At 43.6% G+C, this 26443-nt stretch overlaps 1 protein-coding gene across 3 annotated transcripts; it reads left to right on the top strand.

Annotated features, from left to right (window-relative positions):
* Positions 1-818: 818 nt before the first annotated feature.
* Positions 819-25208, top strand: LOC310678365 (uncharacterized protein). 3 transcript variants are annotated; one of them, XM_083442267.1, is made up of 3 exons: positions 819-870; positions 19576-20181; positions 23203-25208. In XM_083442267.1, the coding sequence occupies exons 2-3, from the start codon at positions 19578-19580 to the stop codon at positions 24090-24092; spliced, it is 1494 nt and encodes a 497-aa protein (XP_083298393.1). In that variant the 5' UTR covers positions 819-870; positions 19576-19577; the 3' UTR covers positions 24093-25208. The 3 variants fall into 3 exon arrangements, with proteins under 3 accessions (XP_083298393.1, XP_083298391.1, XP_083298392.1); XM_083442265.1 differs by lacking the exon at positions 819-870 and adding an exon at positions 13766-13853; XM_083442266.1 differs by lacking the exon at positions 819-870 and adding an exon at positions 16714-16752.
* The last annotated feature ends 1235 nt before the right edge of the window (positions 25209-26443 follow it).

Genomic DNA, 26443 nt, shown 5'->3' with positions numbered 1-26443 from the left:
ATAACAAGCAGCCACCCTTAAAATTAAAAAAAAAAAAAAAGGGGGGGGGGACCTGTGGCCCTCCAGGAGTTCTCGGACTTCTCAATCCCCGCCAGCCAGGCCAGTGCTGCGGGATGATGGGAGATGTAGTCCATCAATAGGTAAAGGTAAAGGACCCCTGGACGGTTAAGTCCAGTCAAAGATGACTATGGGGTTGTGGCGCTCATCTCGCTTTCAGGCCGAGGGAGCCAGCGTTTGTCCACACACTAAACCGCCTCTGGTGCAACAGAACACTGTGATGGAAACCAGAGTGCATGGAAATGCTGTTTACCTTCCCGCCACAGCCGTACCTATTTATCTACTCACACTGGTGTGTTTTCACATTGCTAGGTTGGCAGAAGCTGGGACAGCAACAGAAGCTCACCCCATTAACCGCCAATCTTTGGCAAGCCCAAGAGGCTCAGTGCTTTAGACCACACTGCCACCCATGTCCCAGTCCAGCAATAGCTGGTAGGCTGAAGGCTGCTCCCACTCCCCACCCTCGAAAAAAAGGCCCGCTCCTACAAACCACCTTGGAGACACCTGTATGAAAAAGAACTGCAAACTCCTTCACACCACACACTGTGCCTTCAAAGCACCTTTAAAACCCTTTCTTTCCCTCAAAGAATTCTGGGCCTTGAAGTTTATCCCTCGCAGAGTTAGAATTCCCACCCCCCGTCAACAAACGGCAGTGCCCAGAATTCTTTGAGGGAAGGAACATGCTCCCAATGCGGTTGGAAAGGGCCACATTCACCCCATGATATTATTTTATTATTTTTGGGCCGGTGGCTGTGACCTGCATTGAACTGAAGGTAGAAAGGGAGAAATAGGTGGCAGGGACTGATCAAGGAGGTGAGTGGACTACTATTGCCATACCAGTGCTGTCACAGGTTATGGGGTACAATACATGCCTTGCCTTGGGCACTGGCAACCCACGCTACACCACTGCTCCAAGAGATACTGTCCAACTGGCATGAAAGGGGAGCTTCTTAGCAGCTGTATGCTCCAAAGTTAAGCATTTAAGTACACAGGGCGAGGATACCATGTGCTTCAATTTCATGAGAATGGTTTGCATGTTCTGTCACGAACAATGGAACTTCCTAGAAAACACAAGTCAAGAACACATTGGCGTACTCGCAATAATTTATCCACGCATGCACAGAGAAAATATTACATCTTGCAGAAAGGCAACCCGTGGAGAATAGCAACAGTTGTTGCAATGCATCCCTAATTTTTATTGTATAATTGTATAAATATAAGATTATTGCATGATCTTAGAAGCGGCACGGCTGTGAGCAGGTACAGTTGTGACTATCACAAAGAGACCCTGCACTTCTGAATTTGCCACCATACCACTGTGTTTGACATAACTTGTGAAAGAGGGAATATGCAAATGTTTCCCCATAGGTTCAGGGGAGTCTTTACCATATGTGCTGCTGGGGTGCAAAAATCCGCCCAGCACCCCCAAATAATTGAGTTTGACAAGTGGCGCCGTTGTGAATGACAAGCGCTGCCGCTGGCACGGCACGTCTTTGGTAACTGAGCACACAAAGTTGATACATTTTGGTAATACCTAGGTATATATGTATTTTGTTTTTCTAGCTTGATCGACATTATTTATTATTTCATAACAGGTAGATAGTTAAGAGCTTAGGCGGCTTCAGCGGCAGGTGCCTGGGGGCCCCCAGAATTCGGTGCCCAGGTGCCCCACACCCCTTGCACCCCTGGGTAAAGACGGCCCTGCATAGGTTGCCTCAAAAGTGCATAGCTGGAGGCTGTTAGATGTCTCAACAGTTACAGTTTCTGCTTTTTGCTCTCCAGTATACATAGCAAGCAACCCTCCTAGTGTCCTCAAAGTCAATCAGGTGTGTATTATCCCATTTGCACTTGCAGGCCTGTGGTGACAAACCTCCCATCCCTTTCTTTGTTAACTGAAGAACCAGATGGCACCTATTTAAGGAACCTGGAGGTGACTCAGGGACACTCATCAGCCACTCCTTTTTATGTTAAGATCACTGTGCTGCAAACTTTATAATGCTGGACATCTCTTTGAGGATTTAACTGAGGCTGCTTTTTCACGTTTGAACTTGTTTCGTGGTGATCTTTTATGTTGCAGATGATGGGACAGCGCAGCAGGCTGATGTACTGTGGATCACAAAAGGTTAGAACTTGACAGTTGGAGTCTGTTAGATGTCTCAACAGTTACACCTCCTTCTCTTCTCAAGAGTCTTCTCTTCTCATGAGGTGGCCAAAGTATTGGAGCCTCAGCTTCAGGATCTGTCCTTCCAGTGAGCACTCAGGGCTGATTTCCTTAAGAATGGATAGGTTTGATCTTCTTGCAGTCCATGGGACTCTCCAGCACCATAATTCAAAAGCATCAATTCTTCGACGATCAACCTTCTTTATGGTCCAGCTCTCACTTCCATACATCACTACTGGGAAAACCATAGCGTTAACTATACGGACCTGTACTAATTCACACTCATAGCTGGTTAAAAAACAATGCGGTCTAGGTCTGCCATCCATCCCACACATTGGTTTTATTTCCATGTAATTGTAAAATAAACCATAATAACCTGGCTGGATCAGGCCAGTGTCTCATCTAGTCCAGCATTCTCTTCTTACTGTGGCCAACCAGAGCCTGCCAGCACGACCTGAGTCAAGAGCATTGTCCCCTCCTGTGGTTTTTAGTAACTGATATTCCAAAGCATACTGCCTCCGACCTTGTGGGCACGCATAGCCATCTCAGGTAGCAGCCATTGGTAGCTGTATCTTTTCTGAATTTGCCCGGTTCTCCATCGAAGTTGGTGGTAATTGAAGTAAGAAAGCCTGTTGAAGGAAGGGAAGAAAGTCAATGCTCAGCAGAGTGTGGGGAAAGAATGTGGGTAAACGACTGTTAAATTTCACTGTATTTTGTTTGTCTGTATTAAAGGAAAAACCAATAAAAAGCATTTACAAAAAAAGAAGAAGTTGGTGGCTATCGCTGCCTTCTGTAGGGCCAAGTTCCATAATGCTGTGTGAAGACCATGGCTTACTTAGAGTGAATGTGCTGGCTTACAGGGAGGAGATTGCAGCTGCTTTGCTCGTTCCCAGTCCTTTTAGCTCAGTGTGGCATGGAAGTCAGGGATGGCCCATCCTGTTTTGCCACCTGAGGCAAATTGTGAATGTATTGCTCCCTGTCCTCCCCCCCTCAATGCCCCCGTCTTGCCAAACCGGGCCGGAGAAGATGAGTGGTGGTGCTGTTCTCAGGCATACCACCTCTCACCAAACTCGGCAAGAGCTGTGGCATTCCACAAGGTGTCGCTGCTTGTTGGAATGTCCCCCTTTTGCTGGAGAGACGGGCATTCTGGCAGTGGTGGGGAGTGCGGGGCACCACCTCTTGTACTTCTGCCACCTGAGGCAGGTGCTTCACCACGCCTCATCGGTGGGCTGGCTCTGATGGCAGTTAAACCAAGGTTTGGTTTAGCATGCCACTCAAACCTGGGGTAGTGGTTATGCACTGTTTTCCTTAACTGCACAAGGTGTGTTCTTGGTTACTAATAATTGCTAAGGAATAGAACTTAACCGTGATCCTAGGTTCGGATGACACACTCAGGCTCACCGAAGCATTGCCCTGAGCTCAAAGGAAAGTGGCAGAGCAAAACAGGTGTGAGCTCCTCTCTGGGTGTCTCTTTACACTCTTTCTTTACACATTCCTTCTTTACACTTTGAGTAACTCTCCTTTCCTCATTATGTGTAAAGCAGTTCCAAGAAGACTCTTGGAAGCCACAAATAAAAACATCTTGTCCTTTGCTAATCTCCAGTAGATTGAATTGTGCTTTAAAAACAATTAAATGGGAAATGTGAGTGTCACAGCAATTCCTTAACAAATGAGATCACAGTTTTTTGTCAGAAGACTGACAACCTGGAGCTAGTTCAAATGAGTCCTTTGAAGGTATCAAAGGACTAGCAAAGGGTTACAATTGCTAGGTTTGCAAAAAGAAGAGTCATATTTGCAATAATGATACCTTCAAAGGACTAAGATTAATGGGTCTTCTATAAAGCCTAGTGAACGCTGTATAAAAGTTGCTCTAATGCTATTAAATGGCAAAGGCCCCAATGATGCAAAGGGATGTAATGTTTTATTGTGTTACAAAAGGCAGGTATTATATTGTTTTGGCTTGCAAAGGCTTACTACTTCTCTGACAATTTACTGAAGGAAATGGTGATATTAAACTCTTGTTGTATATTTAAATAAGTAAGGGTGCAATCCAAACCCTGTTTACACTGTACTGTGTGTGTGTTTGAATTGAGCGCAGGTATTGGATGCTCAGATCCATCACTATTGCCCAGAATTAAAGTATAGTCCCATCTTTAAACTGATTTATGTAAGAGGGCAATGTTAGCTGGGTTGACCTGCAGTTGAAGGAGATTGCCTGCTTGTTGTTCTAGGAGCTGATCAAGACATTTAAGACACATCATTTTTTTGGTTTGAACAAGTAAAACATGTTTCCACATTAATCCAGAAAAACAACTGTGACCTGGCCATCAGAATTTGGAAAATTTTGCCCTAGCTCTGTTATGTTCTCTGAATTCTGTTCTGTTCCATTTGTACTACTCTTAGAAAGGTTAGGTCAGGCACTGGGCAGAGGAGGAATGGTGGAGACCACCTCCCCAGCCTGACCCATACAGAGAAGAAGAAGACAGTTCAGAATTACAACAAGGGTTTGAGGGAGGTCACAGCTCAGAGGAAGATGAGGGGAAAATACACCAACTCTTTTCCAGGACATCATAGTACCATTTCCTGTACATTTCTAGATGTTGAGGTGGTAAAACAGGATGGATACTTACTTGTGAAACCTTTCAGAAAACCCACTGATTGTAATTCTTTATTGCATTAATCCTCCTTCCATCCCAGGCATCTTAAGGATAACTTACTGTATGGCCAACTATTGAGAATTAAGAGGAATTCTTCATTACAGAATGATTTTTTTAAGTAGAGCTGATGCCCTGTCCAGTTCTTTACTTTCCAGAGGATATCCTAACTGAGTGATTAATTTGGCGAAAAAAGATCCTTAGCTAAGAATTGCTCATCACATTTTTCCCTTACGCCACAAACATTGTCCAATACATGGATCACGGGATCCTTAGAATTTACCACGTATTCAGATAGGATCATTAGGATCATAAGAAAACACTGGCATATCTTGTGGAATGTCCAAGGCTGTTCTGATTTTCCACTTATTGGCCTTAGAAAAACTCGGTCAATTAAAGGCATATTGGTTCATTCTGACCTTACATTGACACGTTCTCCCACTAGTTCCAGCCCGTTGAGTCATCATAAATGGGGTAGATGTGTATCTTGTCCTCTTGTTTTACAGACGAAAGAGATCTATGATGATCACTCTAGCTTTAGATTTACCACCCGTCATTTCAGTACGTGTCTGACCAAAGATGGTAAGATGGTCTGATAAGATGCCATTGCAATCTGCTTTACATTGGATTGACAACACGAGCGGTTGGTGTCTGTATAGGAGAGCAACAATCCCACATTAGGAATCAAGCCATGGAGGCATCTTTAGCTGAGCACTTTGTAAAACACCATCATGCAGATACAGACCTACTTTACACGGTCCTGTGGGTTAATCAGAGAAAATTTGGGATGAGGAGAGATCACGTCAAATTACTAAAAATTACTACTAACCAACAAGAAACTAAATTGATTTACCTATTTAAATTTCTGCACCTGGGGGGGGGGGGGTTGAAAACTGAATTAGATTTTAATTGTTTTATTTAAGTTTTCAGACAAGATGGCTACTGTTTGTGTTCTCTGTCCTAGATTTTGGATACTGTATCTTTAAATTTCCTGAAATTGTATGTGATTCAGTGCACCTGTGGGTTGCTTTATAATGCTACTAGGATTCTGCCAACAGTATCGGCTTACTACACTTTTAAGTGATAGCTGATCCATGGCTATTTGATGTACCCGCAGGGACAATTTATTTGGTATGTATTTATTATTGGTTGTATATATGCAGGTCTGTTATTTTGATTTCTGTATTACTTGTATATAATGGATTTCATTTCATATTATTGCCAGCTGATGAAGAATTATCATTGAAACAGTTGATTATCCCGGAAGAACTGTTCTGTCTGCTGCTGTGCTCGGAGTACCATATTGCTATGTTCGGAGTACCTATCACCACACATTTGCAGGATGTTGACTGTAGAAAGGCATTTTTGCCTCCATCTTAGTGTTCTTCGATAGTGACTGACCACGTCTACCATTTCTGTTTATTTGACTCCTATTATTTGTGATTTCATGTCTTCTGTTTATGAATTGTGAAACAGTATAATGCTATAAATATTTTGTGAGTGCATTATTAGCCACGTCTTGCTTGTGGTTGTTCAGAGCCATTGGCCCAATTGGCTGCAGGAATACAATCTGGCCTGCGATAGGCCAGTTGACCAGGGAGGTCCAGGGCTCACCTGCAAAGCCACCTGCTCAAAAGGGGGCAAACAGATGACTCATACATCTGACTCATGTTCCAGCAAGCACAGATATCTCACATGAAGACTCCTTGCCCTTAAACTTGCAGGTCTTGCATAAGCAATAACAAGATATGGAAAGATGTGCAATGCATGTGTTGCTTAACTATGACCCAGAAGTTTGTACCCACTACTTCCATAAAACCACACTTTCCTTCAGTGGTTGGGGGAAACACCGAAAGTGAGGACAACCCTGGGATGGTGGACACAATTTCCCCCCTGAAATTTTCTAGTCCTCTATGTTAATCTGGTGAGTCAATCAACATATAGTGCACATCATGCCCAAAACTGGCCAGCGCACCAATATTCATCGGATTGCAATTGAGGTTTGATTTTGCTCAGTAGCAACTCAGTAGAATGGAGTATAAAACTTACACAGTAAAAAACAAAAAACCCCGGTTGTATTTTGTATTCACATTTTTATGTTGCGAACTGCCTTGCCTATATTTGAGGCTTCCACCATGCTTCTGGCTGTAAAATTCACCAGTTGCCTAAGAGTTTGTTCTGTTTTGAAATTGGCATGTGTTTGAACGCGGGTGGCGCTGTGGGTTAAAGCCTCAGCGCCTAGGGCTTGCCGATCGAAAGGTCGGCGGTTCGAATCCCCGCGGCGGGGTGCGCTCCCGTTGTTCGGTCCCAGCGCCTGCCAACCTAGCAGTTCGAAAGCACTCTCGGGTGCAAGTAGATAAATAGGGACCGCTTACTAGCGGGAAGGTAAACGGCGTTTCCGTGTGCGGCTCTGGCTCGCCAGAGCAGCGATGTCACGCTGGCCACGTGACCCGGAAGTGTCTTCGGACAGCGCTGGCCCTTGGCCTCTTTAAGTGAGATGGGCGCACAACCCTAGAGTCTGTCAAGACTGGCCCGTACGGGCAGGGGTACCTTTACCTTTTGAACCTTTTAGTGCATACCCTAGTTTTGTTTTTCAGGGACTGTTCTCTTGGCTATAACCTGAAGCATTATCTCAGGGCCACCCACAGTTGGCTACAATCTATGTATGCTGAAGGTTTAACACAGATAAACGTAAGATAGCATGCAGGTGTATATGTGTACCTGAGAAGAGACCACACCCTTTTCCAGGCTGTAATCTGCACTTCCAGTAAACCTGAGGGAGTAAATACATTGCGCATACATTTACTACCACAGTAATGGATTCACATGATTAGCAGATTGTCCTCTAGTAACATAAATGAGGAACGCAAGCACGAGAACTGTACCAGAATATTGTGTATGTTTGTGTGTTGAAAGAGGAAAAGAATATTTCCATAATCTCTGAGTATGTTAAAAATCCCCCTTTCCTTCAAGCAGCCAATCAGGACATTCTTCTTCTTTTACTTGTAAATGAGAATCTTGCAGTTTTATTCAGAAACAGGCATTCCCACTTGCTGTCTTGGTCAGTGTGGCAGCAGCAGCCACATTGGGAAGGATTCTGCTCCAAGGTTATTTAGGCAGAATTGTCATTTACCCAAAAGAATGGAGCTCCTTTCTTACCTTAGAGGGGGGTGGGAAGGAAAAACACACATGCATGTCAGAAAAGCGAAAACCAGAAAGAAAATATTTGGTCCAGAAAACATGGTAATAATGGCCATGAAAAACAACATTGGCTGGAGTGGAATATTCCTTTGGTCAGGTGTGGCTGAGTTCTGTGTTTGTGGTCACTGCTGCAGGCTGAAAGCTAGAAATATATTTTTCTGCATCCACAAACCCCTTTAGTAGGCTGCATAGTAAAGCTAGTGCCACGAGGCAGTGATTGCCCCTTGCAGCACGGACCAAGAATCTCTGATTCACCATTCCATCTTAGTGAATTCCCCTTGAACACACAAAGTACAGATGGAAGACGGAGAAATCCAGTGGTAATTAACTCCATGACAGCCTGGCTGTTTCCTGGGGTGTGGCCACTGTCGCATGCTGACAGCTTCTAGAAGCCACAGTTGAGAGCTGAGTGCAGGGTGGGGACCAAAGGTGGACAAACTACCCCAGAAGGAGCAGGTGTCTACCCCTCCCCTTAACACCCCATACATCTCAAGCTACAGTTAACCCACATCTTATGCAGGGGTTATGTTCTGGGGGTAGGGACACGGGTGGTGCTGTGGTCTAAACCACAGAACCTAGGGCTTGCCAATCAGAAGGTCAGCGGTTCAAATCCCTGCCACGGGGTGAGCTCCCATTGCTCGGTCCCTGCTCCTGCCAACCTAGCAGTTCAAAAGCATGCCAGTGCAAGTAGATATGGTGGTACCTCGGGTTACATACGCTTCAGCTTACAGACTCCGCTAACCCAGAAATAGTACCTCAGGTTAAGAACTTTGCTTCAGGATGAAAACAGAAATTGTGCTCCAGCGGCGTGGCGGCAGCAGGAGGCCCCATTAGCTAAAGTGGTGCTTCAGGTTAAGAACAGTTTCAGGTTAAGAACAGACCTCCAGAATGAAATAAATACTTAACCTGAGGTACCACTGTAAATCAGTTTAAAGATGGGACTATACTTTAATTCTGGGCAATAGTGATGGAACCGAATTAAGTACTTAACCCGAGGTACCACTGTAAATAGGTACCGCTCCGGCGGGAAGGTAAACTGCATTTCTGTGCAGTGCTCTGGTTCGCCAGAAGCAGCTTAGTCTTGCTGGCCACATTACCCGGAAACTGTATGCCGGCTCCCTCGGCCAGTAAAGCAAGATGAGTACTGCGACCCCAGAGTCATCTGTGACTGGACCTAATGGTCAGGGGTCCCTTTCCCTTTCCCTTTATGTTCTGGGGTTGTGTATATATGCAAAAATGTGTATGCTTGCACCACCCCCTTGGAACCACCCCATGCGAGCAATCTTACCTTCCAAAGTCAGTGCACCAAATGGACCTTACTCCCACAAGCAAGGCAAACAGCTTTTAAGCAAAGCAGAGAGCTGAAAAGCTCCTTCTGTGCTGGGAAACCCCTGCACAAAAGAGCTTTTAAGCTGTCTGCCTTTTGTGCATTTGGCTTGTGCACTTTCAACCGGCTGGCCTTCAGCAGTTGAAATCACGCATGTGAAATGCACATAAGTTGTGAGTTAACTGCACAATGAAAAGCCAAAGTAGACAAACAAACAAAAGTGTTTGTGTTGTGAGAGCAGTGTCCTCTCCCGCCATACCCTGGGAGAGATGGTGTGCCACTTCAATTCTTGCCTTCAGGGTTTCCTCAAACATTGGCATTAGAAGAATGACATTTCCAAATGTTTACGTGCGAAAGTATTTGTAGCAAAGCAAAAATCAAGGGAACGGCTGTAGCTAACAAACAAGAATGAGGAAAGGTGTAGAGAATGACACTCAACAAACAGTACAAGTATTTCTTTCACCGGTGCCTGAGGGTTTTGCCCACAGCGCTAGGGAAGGCTCATATATTCCTTACAGCTGTGGGTCTATTCATCTGTAATGGCCAGGTATGGTGATGTCCGTAGCAGTGTTGGCTCCCTTCAGCTTGCCTCAAGGACTGTTGAGCCCCCTCATGGTTTCATCTCTCATTGGGGCCTCGGGTTTATTTACAGCTGCTTAACAGTTTTGGTCACCCTCCTCCACAACTGCTCATGGAGGCATACTTTGCACAAAAGCCTTGAGGCCCCAATTGACGTGATCTTTTTCATGTAGCTAGCCTTTATGTAGGTTTCTTCAACAAATATTCTGCAACAGCCTTGGGATGGGCAGTACTGAGATAGATCAGGGCACTGGCTTAGGGAAAAACTGGGCATGTTTTTTTAAAAAAATTGATATTTTATTATTTTTACAATCAGTAAACACACAAAACAAACAAACAGATACAAAAAAGAAGATAAAAACAACACATACAGACAATACAGCAACAAATTTACGAAATACAGTGTAAAAGAAAAAATAAAAGAAAAAGTTAAAAACAATCATTGTGTCTTTGCATTATTTAACATTAACCTGGGTCTGCGACTTCCCCAGACCTTCCCACTCTGTATTCTAGATCTTATATTCTGACAGTAAATTCTTTCCCTCTGGCTTATCTTTAGTTCAACTTGATCTTAATATCTTAACACAATCACATTTCCATATATCTTAAAACATTGATCTTTCTTAATCCTTAAGTTTTTATACTAATATTCTTTTAAATTCAATCTGATGTCATCAATCATTCTTTATCTTATAGTGTTTCTGTAAATAGTCTTTAAACTTCCTCCAGTCTTCCTTCACCGTCTCTTCTCCCTGGTCTCTGATTCTGCCAGTCATTTCTGCTAGTTCCATATAGTCAATAACCTTCATCTGCCATTCTTCCAGCGTGGGTAGTTTTTGTGTCTTCCAATACTGTGCGATGAGTATTCTTGCTGCTGTTGTGGCGTACATAAAAAATGTCCTATCCTTCGCCTGAACCTGTTGGTTGACCATACCCAGGAGAAAGGCTTCTGGGTTCTTCCGAAATGTGTATTTAAACACTTTTTTTCAATTCGTTATAAATCATCTCCCAGAAGGACTTAATCCTTGGGCATGTCCACCAAAGGTGAAAAAAGGTACCTTCAGATTCTTTACATTTCCAACATTTATTATCGGGCATATGGTAAATTTTTGCTAGTTTGACTGGTGTCATGTACCATCTGTAAATCATTTTCATTATATTCTCTCTTAAGGCATTACATGCCGTAAATTTCATACCAGTGGTCCATAACCGTTCCCAGTCAGCTAGCATTATATTATGACCAACATCTTGTGCCCACTTAATCATTGCTGATTTCACTTCCTCATCCTGTGTATTCCATTTCAGCAGCAAATTATACATTCTTGACAATATCTTAGTTTTGGGTTCTAACAATTCTGTTTCCAATTTTGATTTTTCCACCTGGAAGCCAATTGGAAAAACTGGGCATGTTAGTCCTTTGGCCCTGTTGTGGTATCATTCAGACTCTCTCCCTCCAACTTGTTATTTATACTTCCCCATGTACATGCAAACCTTTTTTTAGGCTCACAGGCACCTCTGGATTTGAGTGACTGCTGTGGGTGCCACTGCCTCTGATCACTCTTCTCCCCACTCCTCCAGATTAGCTGCCCAGAGAGATAGAAAGCAAACAAGTGCACACGGACTTCGCTTTCTCCTTACTTGCACTTCCTCATTCCTGTTACCCATCACTTTCTTGTTCCTTAAATTAGAGTCCGCCTCTGCTTACTATATGATTGTAGTAAAGTTAAAGGGACCCCTGACCATTAGGTCCAGTCGTGACCGACTCTGGGGTTGTGGCGCTCATCTCGCTTTATTGGCCGAGGGAGCCGGTGTACAGCTTCCGGGACATGTGGCCAGCATGACTAAGCCGCTTCTGGAGAACCAGAGCAGCGCACGGAAATGCCGTTTACCTTCCCACCAGAGCGGTACCTATTTATCTACTTGCACTGGCATGCTTTTGAACTGTTAGGTTGGCAGGAGCAGGGACCGAGCAACGGGAGCTCACCCCGTCACGGGGCTTTGAACCGCCTTCTGATCGGCAAGTCCTAGGCTCTGTGGTTTAACCCACAGTGCCACCTGCATCCATGACTGTAGTAGATCCAGGTTTAAGCACACTAACTAGAAGCCACCGTCACATCTGGTTTGGCCCTTCTTTATCCTGCTAGTAAATCTACCCCCATCATGGATTACTGTCACGTTTTGTTGTTGTTGCTAACTTTGGACGGTCTATTCTGTTTCAGGGGCATTATTTTACAAAGCGTTTAGTTTTTGTGGAAAATAATTTGCAGGCACATGTTCAGTCCGTGTTGACCAGCCTTGCAATGTAATGGAGCAGGGTAAAAGCAATGTACAAATCAGTGAAGCCTGTGGTTCATAAGACAAGCCGGCCTTTATAGTACCAGGCAGAATGGATTGTGTGGTATTAAAATAGATCCATATTATGCATACAGAATAAGCATGGCATAAAGGTAGTTGGCTTTGAAGTATTGCTGCCTTCTTCATGGCAAAAATGCTTCTGATTGGGTAAGATTGCCATCTGCTGGATGTATCTTGCTGTTTTGGGTTGAATAGCTTCACAATACGCCTTCATTTAGCACATGCAGTGATTTCCTAATAAAAAAAGCTCAACAACTTTCCTGATTTTTACTTTTTGAAATGGCAACCTGAGTAGAGACAAACAACTAAGATGATCTGTTTATTCAGCATTCATCCTGATGATGGTGAAAGGCTGCTTTTATTCAGATTTTTTTGTTTGTTTGGCTCCATTTACTGCAGCATTTCTCATATAAACCTTCAACTGTTTTCAGTTGGCATCACTTTACTATCTCTTCTCCTTCTAATCAGTTGGCGAACAGGGCTTTTCTTAAGGTCCTTCTGGTGCAAGGCAAATCATAAAATATTTTCCAAATGCTTTGTGGGAAAATTCACAATACACAAACAAATCATAAAACCTTTGTGATCTTTGATGCGGTACTGAAGACTCTGAGCGGTGAAGACCCCAGTGCAAATCTCACCTAGGCGGTGAACCACTAAAAACAGATCCAAAAACAACAGACCCCCAAGAGGCCAAATGCTATTGATTTCCGTAATAGTGCAAAAGGCTATTCTGAGATCCCTTCCAGATGACCTGTTTTTATTGAACATTCATCCTTATTTGGTTTTGGTGAGATTATGATGTTGTATCAATGATGTTACTTCACACTCTCCATCGCATTTTTCTGTCATTTTCCTTTTTGCACAGAAGTCAGATTTTCGGGGGAAGCGGGTTTGATGTCCTAGAATATAAAATCAATTGTAATTGTACACTTTGAATTTGCTCTTAGGAAAGTGAATCCCACTTGAAATCGTAACAGTCTGAGAGTGCCCTGAATGTATCTGAGTAAATAACAGCAAAAATGCTTTGCATGTCTATTCGGAAATAAGCCCCTTTGAGAGATCAGTGGGATTTATTACTTGGAAAGAGTCTTTAGGATTGCAACCTAAAAAAACAGATAATCTTTTAATCCAATTTCTATTAATTTGAGGGTTTTTTGTTTTTGGTTTTTTTGGTGGGAGGTAATGATTCATGGCAACTTTCCAGTTCGTTCAAGGATATCCAAGGTAGAGGCTCAGAACGCCCAAGAGGAAATGAGCTTAATTTTCAGTCTGTAAAGTATAGTTTCTTCCATGTGATAATCACAGGGTCTGTTGTGGGAGTGCTGCATTTTTGAGCAAAGATTATTACTGTGATTTGCTTCTGCTCCAGGGAAGTAATGAATGCAGGAAGGGAGAAAACAATTTCACTCCAGTTTTCTGAAGACCTTTCTCATCTGGATCCTCCCTGGTTGTTTTTACAAGCCTTTCCATACATTCAGGACAGCATGCATGGTTATAGAGGAGGAGTGGGTACATGCAGGTAAAGGTAAAAAGGTAAAGCACCCCTGGATGCTTAAGTCCAGTCAAAGGCGACTATGGGGTTGCGGCGCTCATCTCGCTTTCAGACTGAGGGAGCCGGCGTTTGTCCACAGACAGCTTTCCCGGTCATGTGGCCAGCATGACTAAACCGCTTCTGGTGCAACGGAACACCGTCACAGAAACCAGAGCGCACGGAACACCATTTACCTTCCCGCCACCGCGGTACCTATTTATCTACTCATACTGGTGTGTTTTTGAACTGCTAGGTTGGCAGGAGCTGGGACAGAGCAATGGGAGCTCACCCCATAGTGGGGATTCAAACCGCCAACCTTCTGATCGGCAAGCCCAAGAGGTCCAGGGGTTTAGACCACAGCGCCATCCGCGTACATGTACACCAGCCCTAAGGATAAGCAAACGTGGTCAATTTTAGTTGGGGGTGGGGATGGGGGCAAGCCCTGGCATTCACATGAGGCATTTAGTGCAAGTGCCTGACTATTTCTGACATTTCATGCTTTCACTGAACTCAGCACCAAAATTGCAGTATACCTTGCATCCTGCTCTGTGTTGTCTTTTAAGGGTCTCACCTGAAAATCGTGAGGCATATGTCCATGGGGAACTGGCGACATATAAATTAACTGTGGTGATATGGGCAAACCTGTCAATTTCAGTTTCTCCTTTTCCCCATACTCCACATTTCCGCATAGTTTTTGGTTTTTTTTTAAGTCCCTGAGAAATTTCACCATCACTTTAGTGCGATTTTCTCCACTTTGATGAATGAATAAATAAATAAATGAGATAAGAAAATGCGTGGGCCTCTGAAGAGATGCCTTTCCAAAAATGTGAAGCAAACAAGGGAATAAAAAAATGGTCTATTGTTGCTCTCTAGTGGACTAGAAGGTACCTGCAATGTGCTAAACCTGCAATCACAATAGAAGTTGCTGCTGGGAAAGGAAATAAGGAATTCATTCATTCAGACGTTGGCAGTTGTTCCTTGTTTTCTATTTTTGTGGGTGCCGCCAGGTAATCCACAGTACTCCTTTTGCCTATTGTTGCAATTATAGAATTTTAGGAAATACTGTTGTTGTCACTCAATTATGTAAACACCAGGGGTATTGTGGCAAATACTGAGGCTCTCCCTCCGCATATTTGGGGAGAAACCCTGTTGTGTATGCGGGGAGAGGACTGAGCCAGACTCAACAGGTCCCACATTATACCCATTCCGCATCTGTAAGAAATTGATCTTTTTGGCATCTACACTGTGGAACTCCTTGCCAATGGATATCAGACAGGTGCCTTCACTGAACTTCTTTTGGCACCTGCCAAAAATGTTTTTTGTTTAGACATGCTTACCCAGATATCTAGAATCCCAAAGTGTTTTTAGTTTATTGCTGGTTTTAATTTGAGAGTCCCACGGACTGCAAGAAGATCAAACCTATCCATTCTGAAGAAATCAGCCCTGAGTGCTCACTGGAAGGACAGATCGTGAAGCTGAGGCTCCAATACTTTGGCCACCTCATGAGAAGAGAAGACTCCCTGGAAAAGACCCTGATGTTGGGAAAGATGGAGGGCACAAGGAGAAGGGGACGACAGAGGGCGAGATGGTTGGACAGTGTTCTCAAAGCTAACAGCATGAGTTTGACCAAACTGCGGGAGGCAGTGGAAGACAGGAGTGCCTGGCGTGCTCTGGTCCATGGGGTCACGAAGAGCCGGACACGACTAAACGACTAAACAACAACAACAAAATTTTCTGAATGTTTTGTTTTTGCTAACATTTTTTTTGTTTATCTTTTTTTTTGCAAACTGCCTTCATTTATTTTATTTTATTTATTTTATTTTACAATCAAGCAGTATATAAATTCTATGAAATAAGTAAGTAAGTAAGTAAGTAAGTAAGTAAGTAAGTAAATAAGCAAGCAAGTAAGTAAGTAAGTAAATAAATAAATAAATAATAAAACAAACTGGGGATCACTTGCTCTTCTCATAATTAAGCCATGAGTTCTGGCCTATTTTTTCAGCCTCCTCTCCATTTCTTTTCCTTTTTTTGCAATACTTTTGGCTGAAACCATTTTCAACTAGTGTTCGTGCCCAGAAAAAAAATTAGCCAAGGGGACCTCTGATACAGAGTGTAACTGTACGGGATGGGGGAATGATTTATTATTATTATTATTATTATTTGAACTTCTATTGAGCTGTTTTTCTTCCAAAACCCAGCTGTCATTCACTTCCAAAACCCAGCTGTCATTCACCTCTGAATAGCAGCATTGAAGAGAAGTAACAGTCTTGATAGTGGCTTTGGTAGCAGGGGATTTGAGCAGTGAAATGGCATGGGAGCAGAAAGGGTTAAAATCCCCCCCCCCTTTACCATGCTAGGACACGTCTTTGGATTGGGTCCCCTGTATCTGTCCTCCTCTCTCCAAACAAAGGGCTGCAACCAGTTCTAAGCACAGTTAGCTAAAAATGATTCTTGATGTAACACTTTAGTTTCGGTCTTTAATACATCTGGAAATGTTGTATCTAATCCTTAAAAAGTTAATTTCTTTCGAGAAAGAAACGAAAAAGAGGGAAGTTCTGTGGAAACAGTTGCTCCTTATTCCTCTTAATAACAGGTATTGAGAAGCAATCACCGGTTTGGAAAACTAACCTATCTTTTCAGACAACAGAGGTCATTAAGAACAAGTTTTATTTATTAAAATACAACAAAACAGTGCATTTTGCGGGCTTTTCTAGGAAGCAATCATTTATACCAAAGAGTAGCTTAGCCCTTCCTGCATGCTTTTCTTTATTGTACAAAATACGTGGTCTTTGTTTGAGGTTTTAGTATTTAAGTCAGCTCAGTTTGCCATTTCAGCATCACGGATGCGGTGGGGAAAGCATCTGAGTATTCTGAAGACTCCTTCCAGGTAAACCATCCATCTTGAATTTACTACTTGTGCTTACTAACCATTCCCCCCCTACAGGAATTCAGAATGATTTTGCTTCCATGTTGTACAATCAAACCGTTGGTGGGCTGTCAGATGGACTGGTGTTTAAACAAAAGGTCCATTGAGTCTAGGTAGTTGGCAGTAACCCATGACAGGGCCTTTTTGGTGGAGTTTCCCAGTTTGTGGAAAGCCCTCCCTAGTGAGGTGCATCTGCCTCCCTCATTGTTGACTTTCAGGAGAAATTTTTAAAAAACATTCCAGGGTACTCAGGCATTTGACGGCAGAAAAGCACTGTTCCTAGCAACCCTGAGATCACTGACTGAGAACATTTTAAAGTATTTCCTAGGCTGGATCTACACACAGGGACCCCCCCCCCCCTATAAATAAGTTATAAATAAAATCATTATAACAAAAGAAGAAAAAAACTCTATGTAAAATGCATAGACAAAGTTTTGTGCTCTACAGCGCCATCTAGTGCCAAATGTTTATAACGTTGTAACATGGCTAATGTAGTCTTTAGAGTGTTTTAGGTGGTTTCTAGTGTAAGAGCTAACTCCTAGGGGCCAAGGTCCCTTTGCCCCCCATAAAATATTAGAGGGCCCTCCAGCTGATAGGCATTGCCATTCAAATGGTGTGCATGCCCTGTATCACGTGACTGATTACGTGGGGTAGGGCTTACCTGCCCCCCCAATATTTTATCAAGTTGGCACCCCTTGTTTCTAGACTGTTTTAAATTGTTTTAGAGTGTTCTAAACTGTTTTAGTAGCTGCTGTGTTGTTGTTTTGTTGCTGTTGTATTTTTAACATTTTATCATTGCTGGGTCTGTCACGCTGGGCTCCTTCCGGAAGGAGGGTGGGATATAAATAAAATGAATGAAATAAGCAGCTTAGAAATGGAATTTTAGGGTGCCCCACGCTTCCAGAAAAGGAACACAAAGGATGGTGGAAAGAAGAAACTGGCCTGCTCAAGCCCCTAGCAATTTATAATAATTATCCTGGAAGAAGAAGGGTATTGGAGTGGTGTGGGAATTTGTGTGTGTTTTAAATTCCCCCCCCCCCGCACTTTATATATGGGATGGTTCAGTATGTAAAACTGTGTGGGGGGAGGTTATATTTTAAAGGCAATATTAAAATTAGAAAATGTGTGAATAAATAAACAAAATGGAAGGTTGGCAGAGAAACTGGGGGAAGTAAAAAAAAAGAGAAGATTATGTGATAATTTCTGAGATTTGTTATATAAATTTGTATTTGAAAATGAATAAAAATATTATATAAAAAAGTATGTAAAACTGTGTGACACCCCCCCCCCGCCCCATAACTATATAATGCTCAGATTTAGAGCACGGGCGGTGCTGTGGTCTAAACCACTGAGCCTCTTGGGCTTACCGATCAGAAGGTCAGCAGTTTGAATCCTCGCGATGGGGTGAGCTCCTGTTGCTTGGTCCTAGTTCCTGCCAATCTAGCAGTTTGAAAGCACGCCAAAAAGTGTAAGTAGATAAATAGGTACCGCTCCGGCGGGAAGGTAAACGGTGTTTCCGTGCGCTGCTCTGGATTCGATGTTCCATTGTGCCAGAAGCGGTTTAGTCATGCTGGCCACATGACCCAGAAAAACTGTCTGCAGACAAACTCCAGCTCCCTTGGGCTGTAAAGCGAGATGAGCACCGCAACCCCAGAGTTGTCTGCAACTGGACTTAACTGTCAGGGGTCCTTTACCTTTTTTTTTTTTAGCCTCTTTATATAGCACAGAAGGGGAATGCCTCAGTAAAGGAAGGGTGGGGGAGAGTCCTTTATCCCTTCTAAGATGTTCTGGAGGACTAATCTGTATTTCAAGGACTGCTCAGCCCAAGTCCATCTTAAATTTGCTCAAAGAGGCGGCTCAGAATTTCCCTCCTTCACAACCACCCTGCGAGGCAGACTAGACTGAGAAGGGTGGCCCAGTGACCTTCCATGGCTGAGCAGGAGTTACCCTGGAACATAGAAAGGAGCCTTACACCAAGTCAGGCCATTGGTCCATCAAGTTCAACACTGTCTGCTCTGACCGGCAGTGGCCCTCGAGGGTTTGAGACAGGAAACATCTGTATGCCCCGCGGAGGACCTTAAGGTCCACAAATGACAACATTTTGGAGGTCCCAAATCGCAAGGTGGTTAGGTCTCAACTAGCGCCAGGGCCTTTTCAGTACTGGCCCCGACTTGGTAGAACGCTCTGTCACAAGAGACTAGGGCCCTGTGGGACTTGACATCTTTCCGCAGGGCCTGCAAGACAGAGCTGTTCCGCCTGGCCTTTGGTTTGGACTCAGTCTGACCCTTATGTTTTCCCTCCCCTTATGGTTTTGATCAATGGGCTACTTTTAAAAAGAGGCTGCATTTTAAATTGCATTTTAGCCTGTATTTTAAATTGTTTCCCCCCCCTGTTATGTTTTTACTGTAATTTTACTGGTGTTAGCCGCCCTGAGCCCAGCTCTGGCCGGGGAGGGGAGGGCGGGGTATAAATAAAATTTATTATTATTATTATTACACAGAGATGCAAGGGGTTGAACTTGGGACCGTCTGCATGCAAGGCAGATGTTCTGGTCTTTCTTCCCCTGAGTTAGTCTTCTCTGGTCCAAGTCTGGCATCCTGAGCATCATGCTACCCTTGGTTCTTGGTGGTCTGAGGCTGTTAAAGTTTAAAACAACATGAGCCCTGTGAATCAGCATAATCAACACAATCCCGGCAAAACAACATGACTGCCCTCCTCCCAACTGTGGTTTATAATATTAATTTATTTCAGTCAGTATTTATGTCTATATTTGCGCCTTTTCAGACATGCTTCCCATACTCCTGATCCAAGCTCTGCTCTCCAGCGCCCTCTGGAGCCCTGCGAGGACAACAGCCATCGTCAGCTTTTCTCCCTACCCTCTCTTCACAATGGAGTCACTCAGCGGTGTCGCTGAAACTGAAGACCCTAAACAAGCCTTCACTGTTCCCCCTGATCAGGACCCAGAGACCAATGTAATTGATCTGGTCACAGATGGTGGGAGTCGAGCGAGTTCCCAGATCCCCGTGACACCTGCGGCAACCTCTTTCTTTAACGGGGTGGGTGGAAGCAAGAAGAACCTTCTGGAACCAGGGGCTACCACCACAACCACCAGTGCCATTGGATCCAGACAACAGGTGGCCCTGGAATTGTTCACTGCTCCAAACACAGAGCATACGTCCCCGGCTATGGGTGTTTCCAGGGAGGAAAACCGTACTACCCGCCTGGTTCCATTTTCTGCGATTAACAAAAGCCTTGCAGTTGGCGACCGCTTAGATCCTGCCTTCTCAAATGCACCAAAGGGAAACAGCACCGATACTGAGCGACACTGCTTCTGTAAAATTCCAGGAGCTGAAGGACAAAAGAGAAACCAAGGTGAAAAAGAGAATGCGGGTAATTGTATCACTTAATGCCTTCAGGTTGCCAAAATCTTTTTCTTTCTTTCTTTCTTTCCTTTTTTAAAAACAAAAAAGCAAAACTGAACGCCATTCATTTATTTTCTAATTAAAAACAACCGGATCAGTATCATACAGAAAATCCCCCCAAATCCAAATGCTCTGTGCAATGAAGTAAAGAGATACTCGGCGGCGGGTAAATGGACAAATTGTGTCCCTCGCGGCTCGCACACAAACTTGCCGGTGTGCAGAGCACCAAACACCAGCAGAGCTGCCTGACCCATAACACCCATGTTCTCCTTCTCATAATCTGGTAGTATTTGGTAGCAGACCATCTGCAATTTATATAATAAGCCCCAAGACTCTACTGAACCTGTGGTGCACCTGCAATGAAGCAGCGTGACTTGGACAGATGTAACTACAGCGTGAGGTGACTGAGATAAATGAGTGGTTTTCAAATAGTGTTCTGGGAAATCCCAGGGCTCCTTGTAATCTAAGCAAGGCTTCCTCAATGGGAACCTCAGTAACAACTGCCAAGTTCCTGTTCAGGAAAGCTTGTCCTCCAGTATTGATGGTACTACAAAATGTTCAGCTGCAGCAATCTGGGGCAGTGCTGTTTTTCTAGGAAAAAGAGGTCCCGGAACTCACCACAAACACCTCCCTTGTTTGCTTAGAATGGTACCCACCTGAGACGTGCCAGAACTGAGTTCCAGAGAGTACTGGCTGCAACAAACAAACAAACAAACAAACAAACAGCCCTGGGTATATGCAGAGCAGTAATGAGGCCCGCCAGGAATGGCCAATGTTCTTCATGCACTTTGTATGTGTGTGTAGCCTAAAACATTTCCCAGACTCCTTTGCAACCCACAGAGTCTCCGTGGCAGACATACAAGAGATTCTTGACTAATGTCAATGTGGGAAGAGTTCCTGGGAAGTAGAAAGTTGGAAAACTATTGGGATAAACAACAGACTAACAGACTAAAAATGACTGGTTCTGAAGACATCATGGCTTCTCAGCAGAAAAGCATTCTGGATCTTCAGTGTTAGGCCAAGGCTTAAGGCCCCATTTGTACTATACATTTAAAACAGTATCTTACCACTTTAAACAGCCATGACGTTCCCCCCAAAGAATCCTGGGAACTGTAGTTTATTAAGGGTGCTAAGAGTTGTTAAGAAGCCCCAATTCCCCTCACAGAGCTCCAATTCCCAGAGTTCCCTGGGAAGAACCATTGCTTGTTATACCACTCTGAGAATCAGAGCTCTGTGAGTGGAAGAGAATAGGGGTCTCCCAAGAACTCTCAACATCCTTAACAAACTACACCCCCCAGGATTCAGGGAGTTCTTTAAAGGGACAGGATACTATTTTAAATGTATTGTACAGATGGGACCTGAGTCAGACCATTGGTCCATCCACCTCAGTAGGCTCTGCAGGGTTTTGAACCAAGAGTGTTTCCTAGCCCTACCTGGAGACGCTGAGGATTGAAACTGGGACCTTGTGTGTGCAATGCATGAGTTCTTCCACTGAACTACAGTCCAGCTAGTAAAGCATGGTGGGGGTTTAAGCTTCCCACATGTAGCTTAAAGCAGCTCTTTGATCTACGCTGGGCAGAATGTTCATGAGGCTTGCAAATGATTTTTTTTTTTTTTGCTTCTGCATGAATGCTATGAACTGTGGCTGTGGTGTTTAATTGATTAATCAACCAGACTAATTGCTTTAAAAAACTTTTAATATACTATTAAACCAGAACACCTTTTTGGAAATGCTTATAAAACTGCAGACTGCATTCTTCATTTAAACAAATCCCCTTCCCTTCCCTAGGGAAGACTGCATCTTTTAAGATGATTTCTGTTGTGATACAAAATCAGAACTATTGGTTAGACCCATATGTAAGTGTAGGCACATTTAACCTAACGATTAATCAATTAAAATGTTCTTAATTGTATTGCATCCCTACCATTCACACAAACAGCACAAGATATATTCAAAGGTGGTTTCAGCCACATGTGAAAACGCCAGGGGATTCATGTCCTGGCATTAACCATTATGTTTCAGTTCAGTGTGGAATATGAATGTGTTCGGCACCTCCTGCGCAGTAATTGAGAAAAGCACAATCCTTTCTAGAGGGGTGCATAATTCACCACACGGAGCTGTAATGGCTCATTTGGAGACACACTAGAGTATCATATAAATGAGTACATTTTAATGATTCTTTAAATATGATCTCAGGGACTCCTATGGTTACAGTCATTGACCCAAAGTATGATGATAGCTATTGTGATGCTCATACCATCTTTTCATGCATACATTTAACTGTAAAATTCGAAGCTGTTTCTTGGACCTTTTGGGTGTCAGATTTAAGCACCCACCACAAAGCAATATGTAAGGGTTACCCATAGGCTGGTGAAGGTAGAACATACTGGGCAGAAATTGTTCAGTTTAAGGGCTGGGTTATGGCATTTCAGTTATATAGCAATGTAGCAGTATTATTTGTTGTTGCTCCTCCTCGAATAGTGTCAGTGTAGATCAAAGAACTGCATTTTGCTGCATTAGGCTGCAGGTAGAGGACCAACCCAACTGGGAGGTCTATAGTAATAGATTTTGTGGTCTGTTTCTTGTCCCCATGGAACACAAACAGTTGCCTAGCACCATGTAAGACCATTTGTCCATCAAGCCCAGATCTGTCTACTGTGAAGTGGCAATAGCTTCACAGGGTCTCATGCAGTGACATTCCCCAGAATTTTTAAAGGAAAGATGCAAGGATTGAGTCCGAGACCTTCTGTATACAAAGCACTTCCACTGAAGTGCCCCCTCCCCTATAGCTGCATGTTTTACAGAGGAGAAACTGGAACATAAATGAGGACCCGCAGTGATGCTAGTCGAGATTTGTTTGGTCCTGTGTGTGTATAAGCATGTTACTGTTTATACTTGAGCTTACTACAATTTTGCTATATGTTTTGACTGGGAATTTTTCTCAGTTTATATGACAGTGGATAAAGATCTGCTCCTGTTTCCTTCCAGATGTGCTGAGACTTGCTAGGAGAAGAGGAGAACTGCGGTCTTTTGTAGACGTCGGACAAGGCAGAACAGCGGAAAGGGGGGATTCCAGATCCAGGGCTGCTGTAGGTAGACCAGTGTCCCCGCATCAGACAGAACAATATGGTGGCTCTACCGATTTTTCTTTTCCAAGAGGTGACAAAGGTGAGGTTGGGAGCCCTGGCCCCATAGGAATTCCGGGGCCAAAGGGAGACACAGGGGAACATGGAGAACCAGGCCCAAAAGGTGACACTGGACAGAAAGGTGATCCTGGGGAAAAAGGGGAAAGAGGCGTAGCAGGTGAGAAGGGGGAGATAGGACCAGAAGGGCCACCAGGAATTCAAGGAGCTCCTGGTTTAAAAGGAGATGCAGGGATGCAGGGAACAGTCGGTGCCCCTGGGAGAGAAGGGCTAACTGGACTTCCAGGCCGAAGAGGCGAAAAGGGCCAGAAGGGGGACTGCAGATCGGTCGAACCTGTAGCCTTTTCAGCTGGCCTTCAGAAAAGGAGAAGCTTCCCATTGCCAGGATCCCCGGTGAGATTTGAAAAGGTTTTCCTGAATGAAAATGAAGCATATCATGAGGAATCAGGCATATTTACTGCCAACACTGGAGGAGTCTATTCTTTCAGTTATCACCTGAGTGTTTCTGGCAAGGCGCTGAGGGCGGCGCTCTTCCATAACGGTGAAAGAGTTATGCAGGTGTCAAGCGTAAGGCAGCCTCCACAGAGCGTTTCCCAGGTCTCTGGATCGATGCTGGTTCACCTCTCTGAAGATGATGAGATTTGGCTCCAGATTTTGAATGGCTCTCAAAATGGGCTGGTGGCTGATGAAACCACTGATTCTGTATTTTCAGGGTTTCTGTTATACCCTGATTAATGAAATGTAACATTATTACATATAGGGTTGGGAATAAGCATCCCACACCTGACAGCTTTGTGTCTTGGATCACAATAGCATACCTAATGTTTTCACATTTTTCTCAATTTCACAGTTTCAGATTTATTGATAGCGTACTAAGCTGTAGAACAGTGGTGGCAGGTTCTTCCAGCTTTACCATTAGATTAGCACATGCAGAACTTTCTAGAGGCCTAAAACAAGAAACTCTAATAGACTTGTGAGATTTTACACTAGGTTTCTAGCTCTCATGATATTTGATTAAACTGTTCCCTAAAGGGTGATTTTAAGGTCAAACTTCTTCACTCTTGCTTTGACAGTGGCTTATTGTCAGTTCTAAAATTACTGTGTTTTTATTTTGTTATTTTTATTATTATTATTATGAAGCAGCATTTCATCAATGAGAGTCAGTGTGGTATCACTGTTAATTGCTTAGATTAGACTTGGGGACCGCCACTCTTAATTTCTGGCTGAGACTAGCCTTCCTTCCGAGCGGCCTTGCTTCCTTGACCATTAAAGACGATTTTCAAACAACATGGAGACAAGCAGTGGAAAATATAACAACTTTAGGATTTAATCCACAGATCTTACTTGACATGGGGTATGAACAAGCAAAAAACAACATTAAACAGCGAGTGGTAGATACTGAACGACAGGTAGACCTAGCCAGGTCCCCGAAATTTCTAATTAGTGAAACTAGAAGATACTTGACTTCCCAAATGCCATACATAGCTAATCTCGAAATACCAAAACAGCAAAGGGCTTTCACCTTGGCCCGTTGTCAGGCCCCGCCTTCAGCAATTCAGGAAGGCCGTTATAGGTAGAAACATTACGAGGAGAGGAAATGCCCCTGTGGCTCTGGGCAGCAGGAAACAACGGAGCATGCTCTTCTTCATTGCCAGTATTATATAGACATTCAAGCCAGGTTTATCCAGCCCATCCTATATAAATCCCCAGGGCGTTCAGAACAAGACAACATCTCCCTATTACTACAGGACGGAAGCCCAGAAGTCACATATTCAGTTGCCAGATTCTGCACTGCCATGATAGATACTCGTCGAAGGATGGTCTATGCTACAAATCAGTCCTAAAATGAAGGCCCACCCCATATAGCTGTTTTAACTGGTCTTTTTTCATTCTTCTTACAAGTCTTTATTCACCCATTTTTTATGCTTAATCAAATAGTCTATGTATATGTTTTAATCTATGGTTGGTTCTTGCTCCCATTTATTTAATAATTATTCGCTTAGATTCATAAAGGTAAAGGTAAAGGGACCCCTGACCGTTAGGTCCAGTCGTGACTGACTCTGGGGTTGCAGCGCTCATCTCGCTTTATTATGCTATTTATTTAGATGTTTTGCTTATGCTGGTCTATGACCAAATAAAGTAAATTCATTCATAGAGCTGGGGAGACCCAGGTTGAAATCCTCACTCAAGGATGAAGTCCACTAGAAGATTTTAGATCTGTCACCATCTCAGAATTCACCAATGTGGTGCCCGTGGGTGCCTCGGTGAGCAAGTGCTGTGGCCTCTGATGTAGTTGCCGTTTTCCCATTGATGGGTATGGCTGATGGGGGAGCATGGCTGCACCTTTTTGTGGTCCTGTCTCCTTTCCTGCTCTTTAATATGTGGCAGCCATTTTGTGTCATGCCACACTCCCCATGGCAGCCATTTTGTGACTGGTGTTCAGGGCACTTTCTCAAAAATCTAAACGTGCCCACTGGCCTCAAAACTGTTGGCACCCCCTCTTGCACACACCTGCCTGGGAGTAAACCCTGCTGAATGCAATGTGGCTTAAGTCTGAGTAGAAATGCATAGGATTGAATTGCAAGATTGAAGATCCCACCCTGTCCTGAATTACTGAACATTTACACCCTTCCATTTATATCTTCTTATGAAGCTGCCTTATAGAGAGCCAGACCATTGGTCCACATAGCTCAGGATTGTCCGCAGTGACTCTCAAGTGGTTCTCAAAAGAGTTTTCCTCAGCCCTACCTGGAGGTATTTATCTGTCATTGTTCATTTGTGATGGTCGTGGAGGGTGAAAAGTCGTGCATTAACTTTCCCTTTTTGGTAATTGATTCCTTTCTTTAGGAAATAAAATTTTAGTGAAGCTTCATGACTTTGCCCCTTTTTATCAGAACTGTGGTGTCTTTGTCATACCTTTGTGCAAAATGATTTACTTATTTTGTGTTATGTGGATGGTTTGATCTATATAAGTTGATGGCTTAAAAAGAATAAACTGGAATTCTGAGCATGGGCTGTTTCAGCCGTTGACTCCTGAGTTTACTTTGCTCTAGACTCGTTGAATACGTGCTTCAGTTCTTTGTCAT

This window comes from Podarcis tiliguerta, assembly GCF_965153285.1.
Source record: "Podarcis tiliguerta genome assembly, chromosome: 5".
Lineage (NCBI taxonomy): Eukaryota > Metazoa > Chordata > Lepidosauria > Squamata > Lacertidae > Podarcis > Podarcis tiliguerta.
Note: the sequence above shows the minus strand (reverse complement) of the source record. Positions and strands in the feature narration are given on the sequence as shown.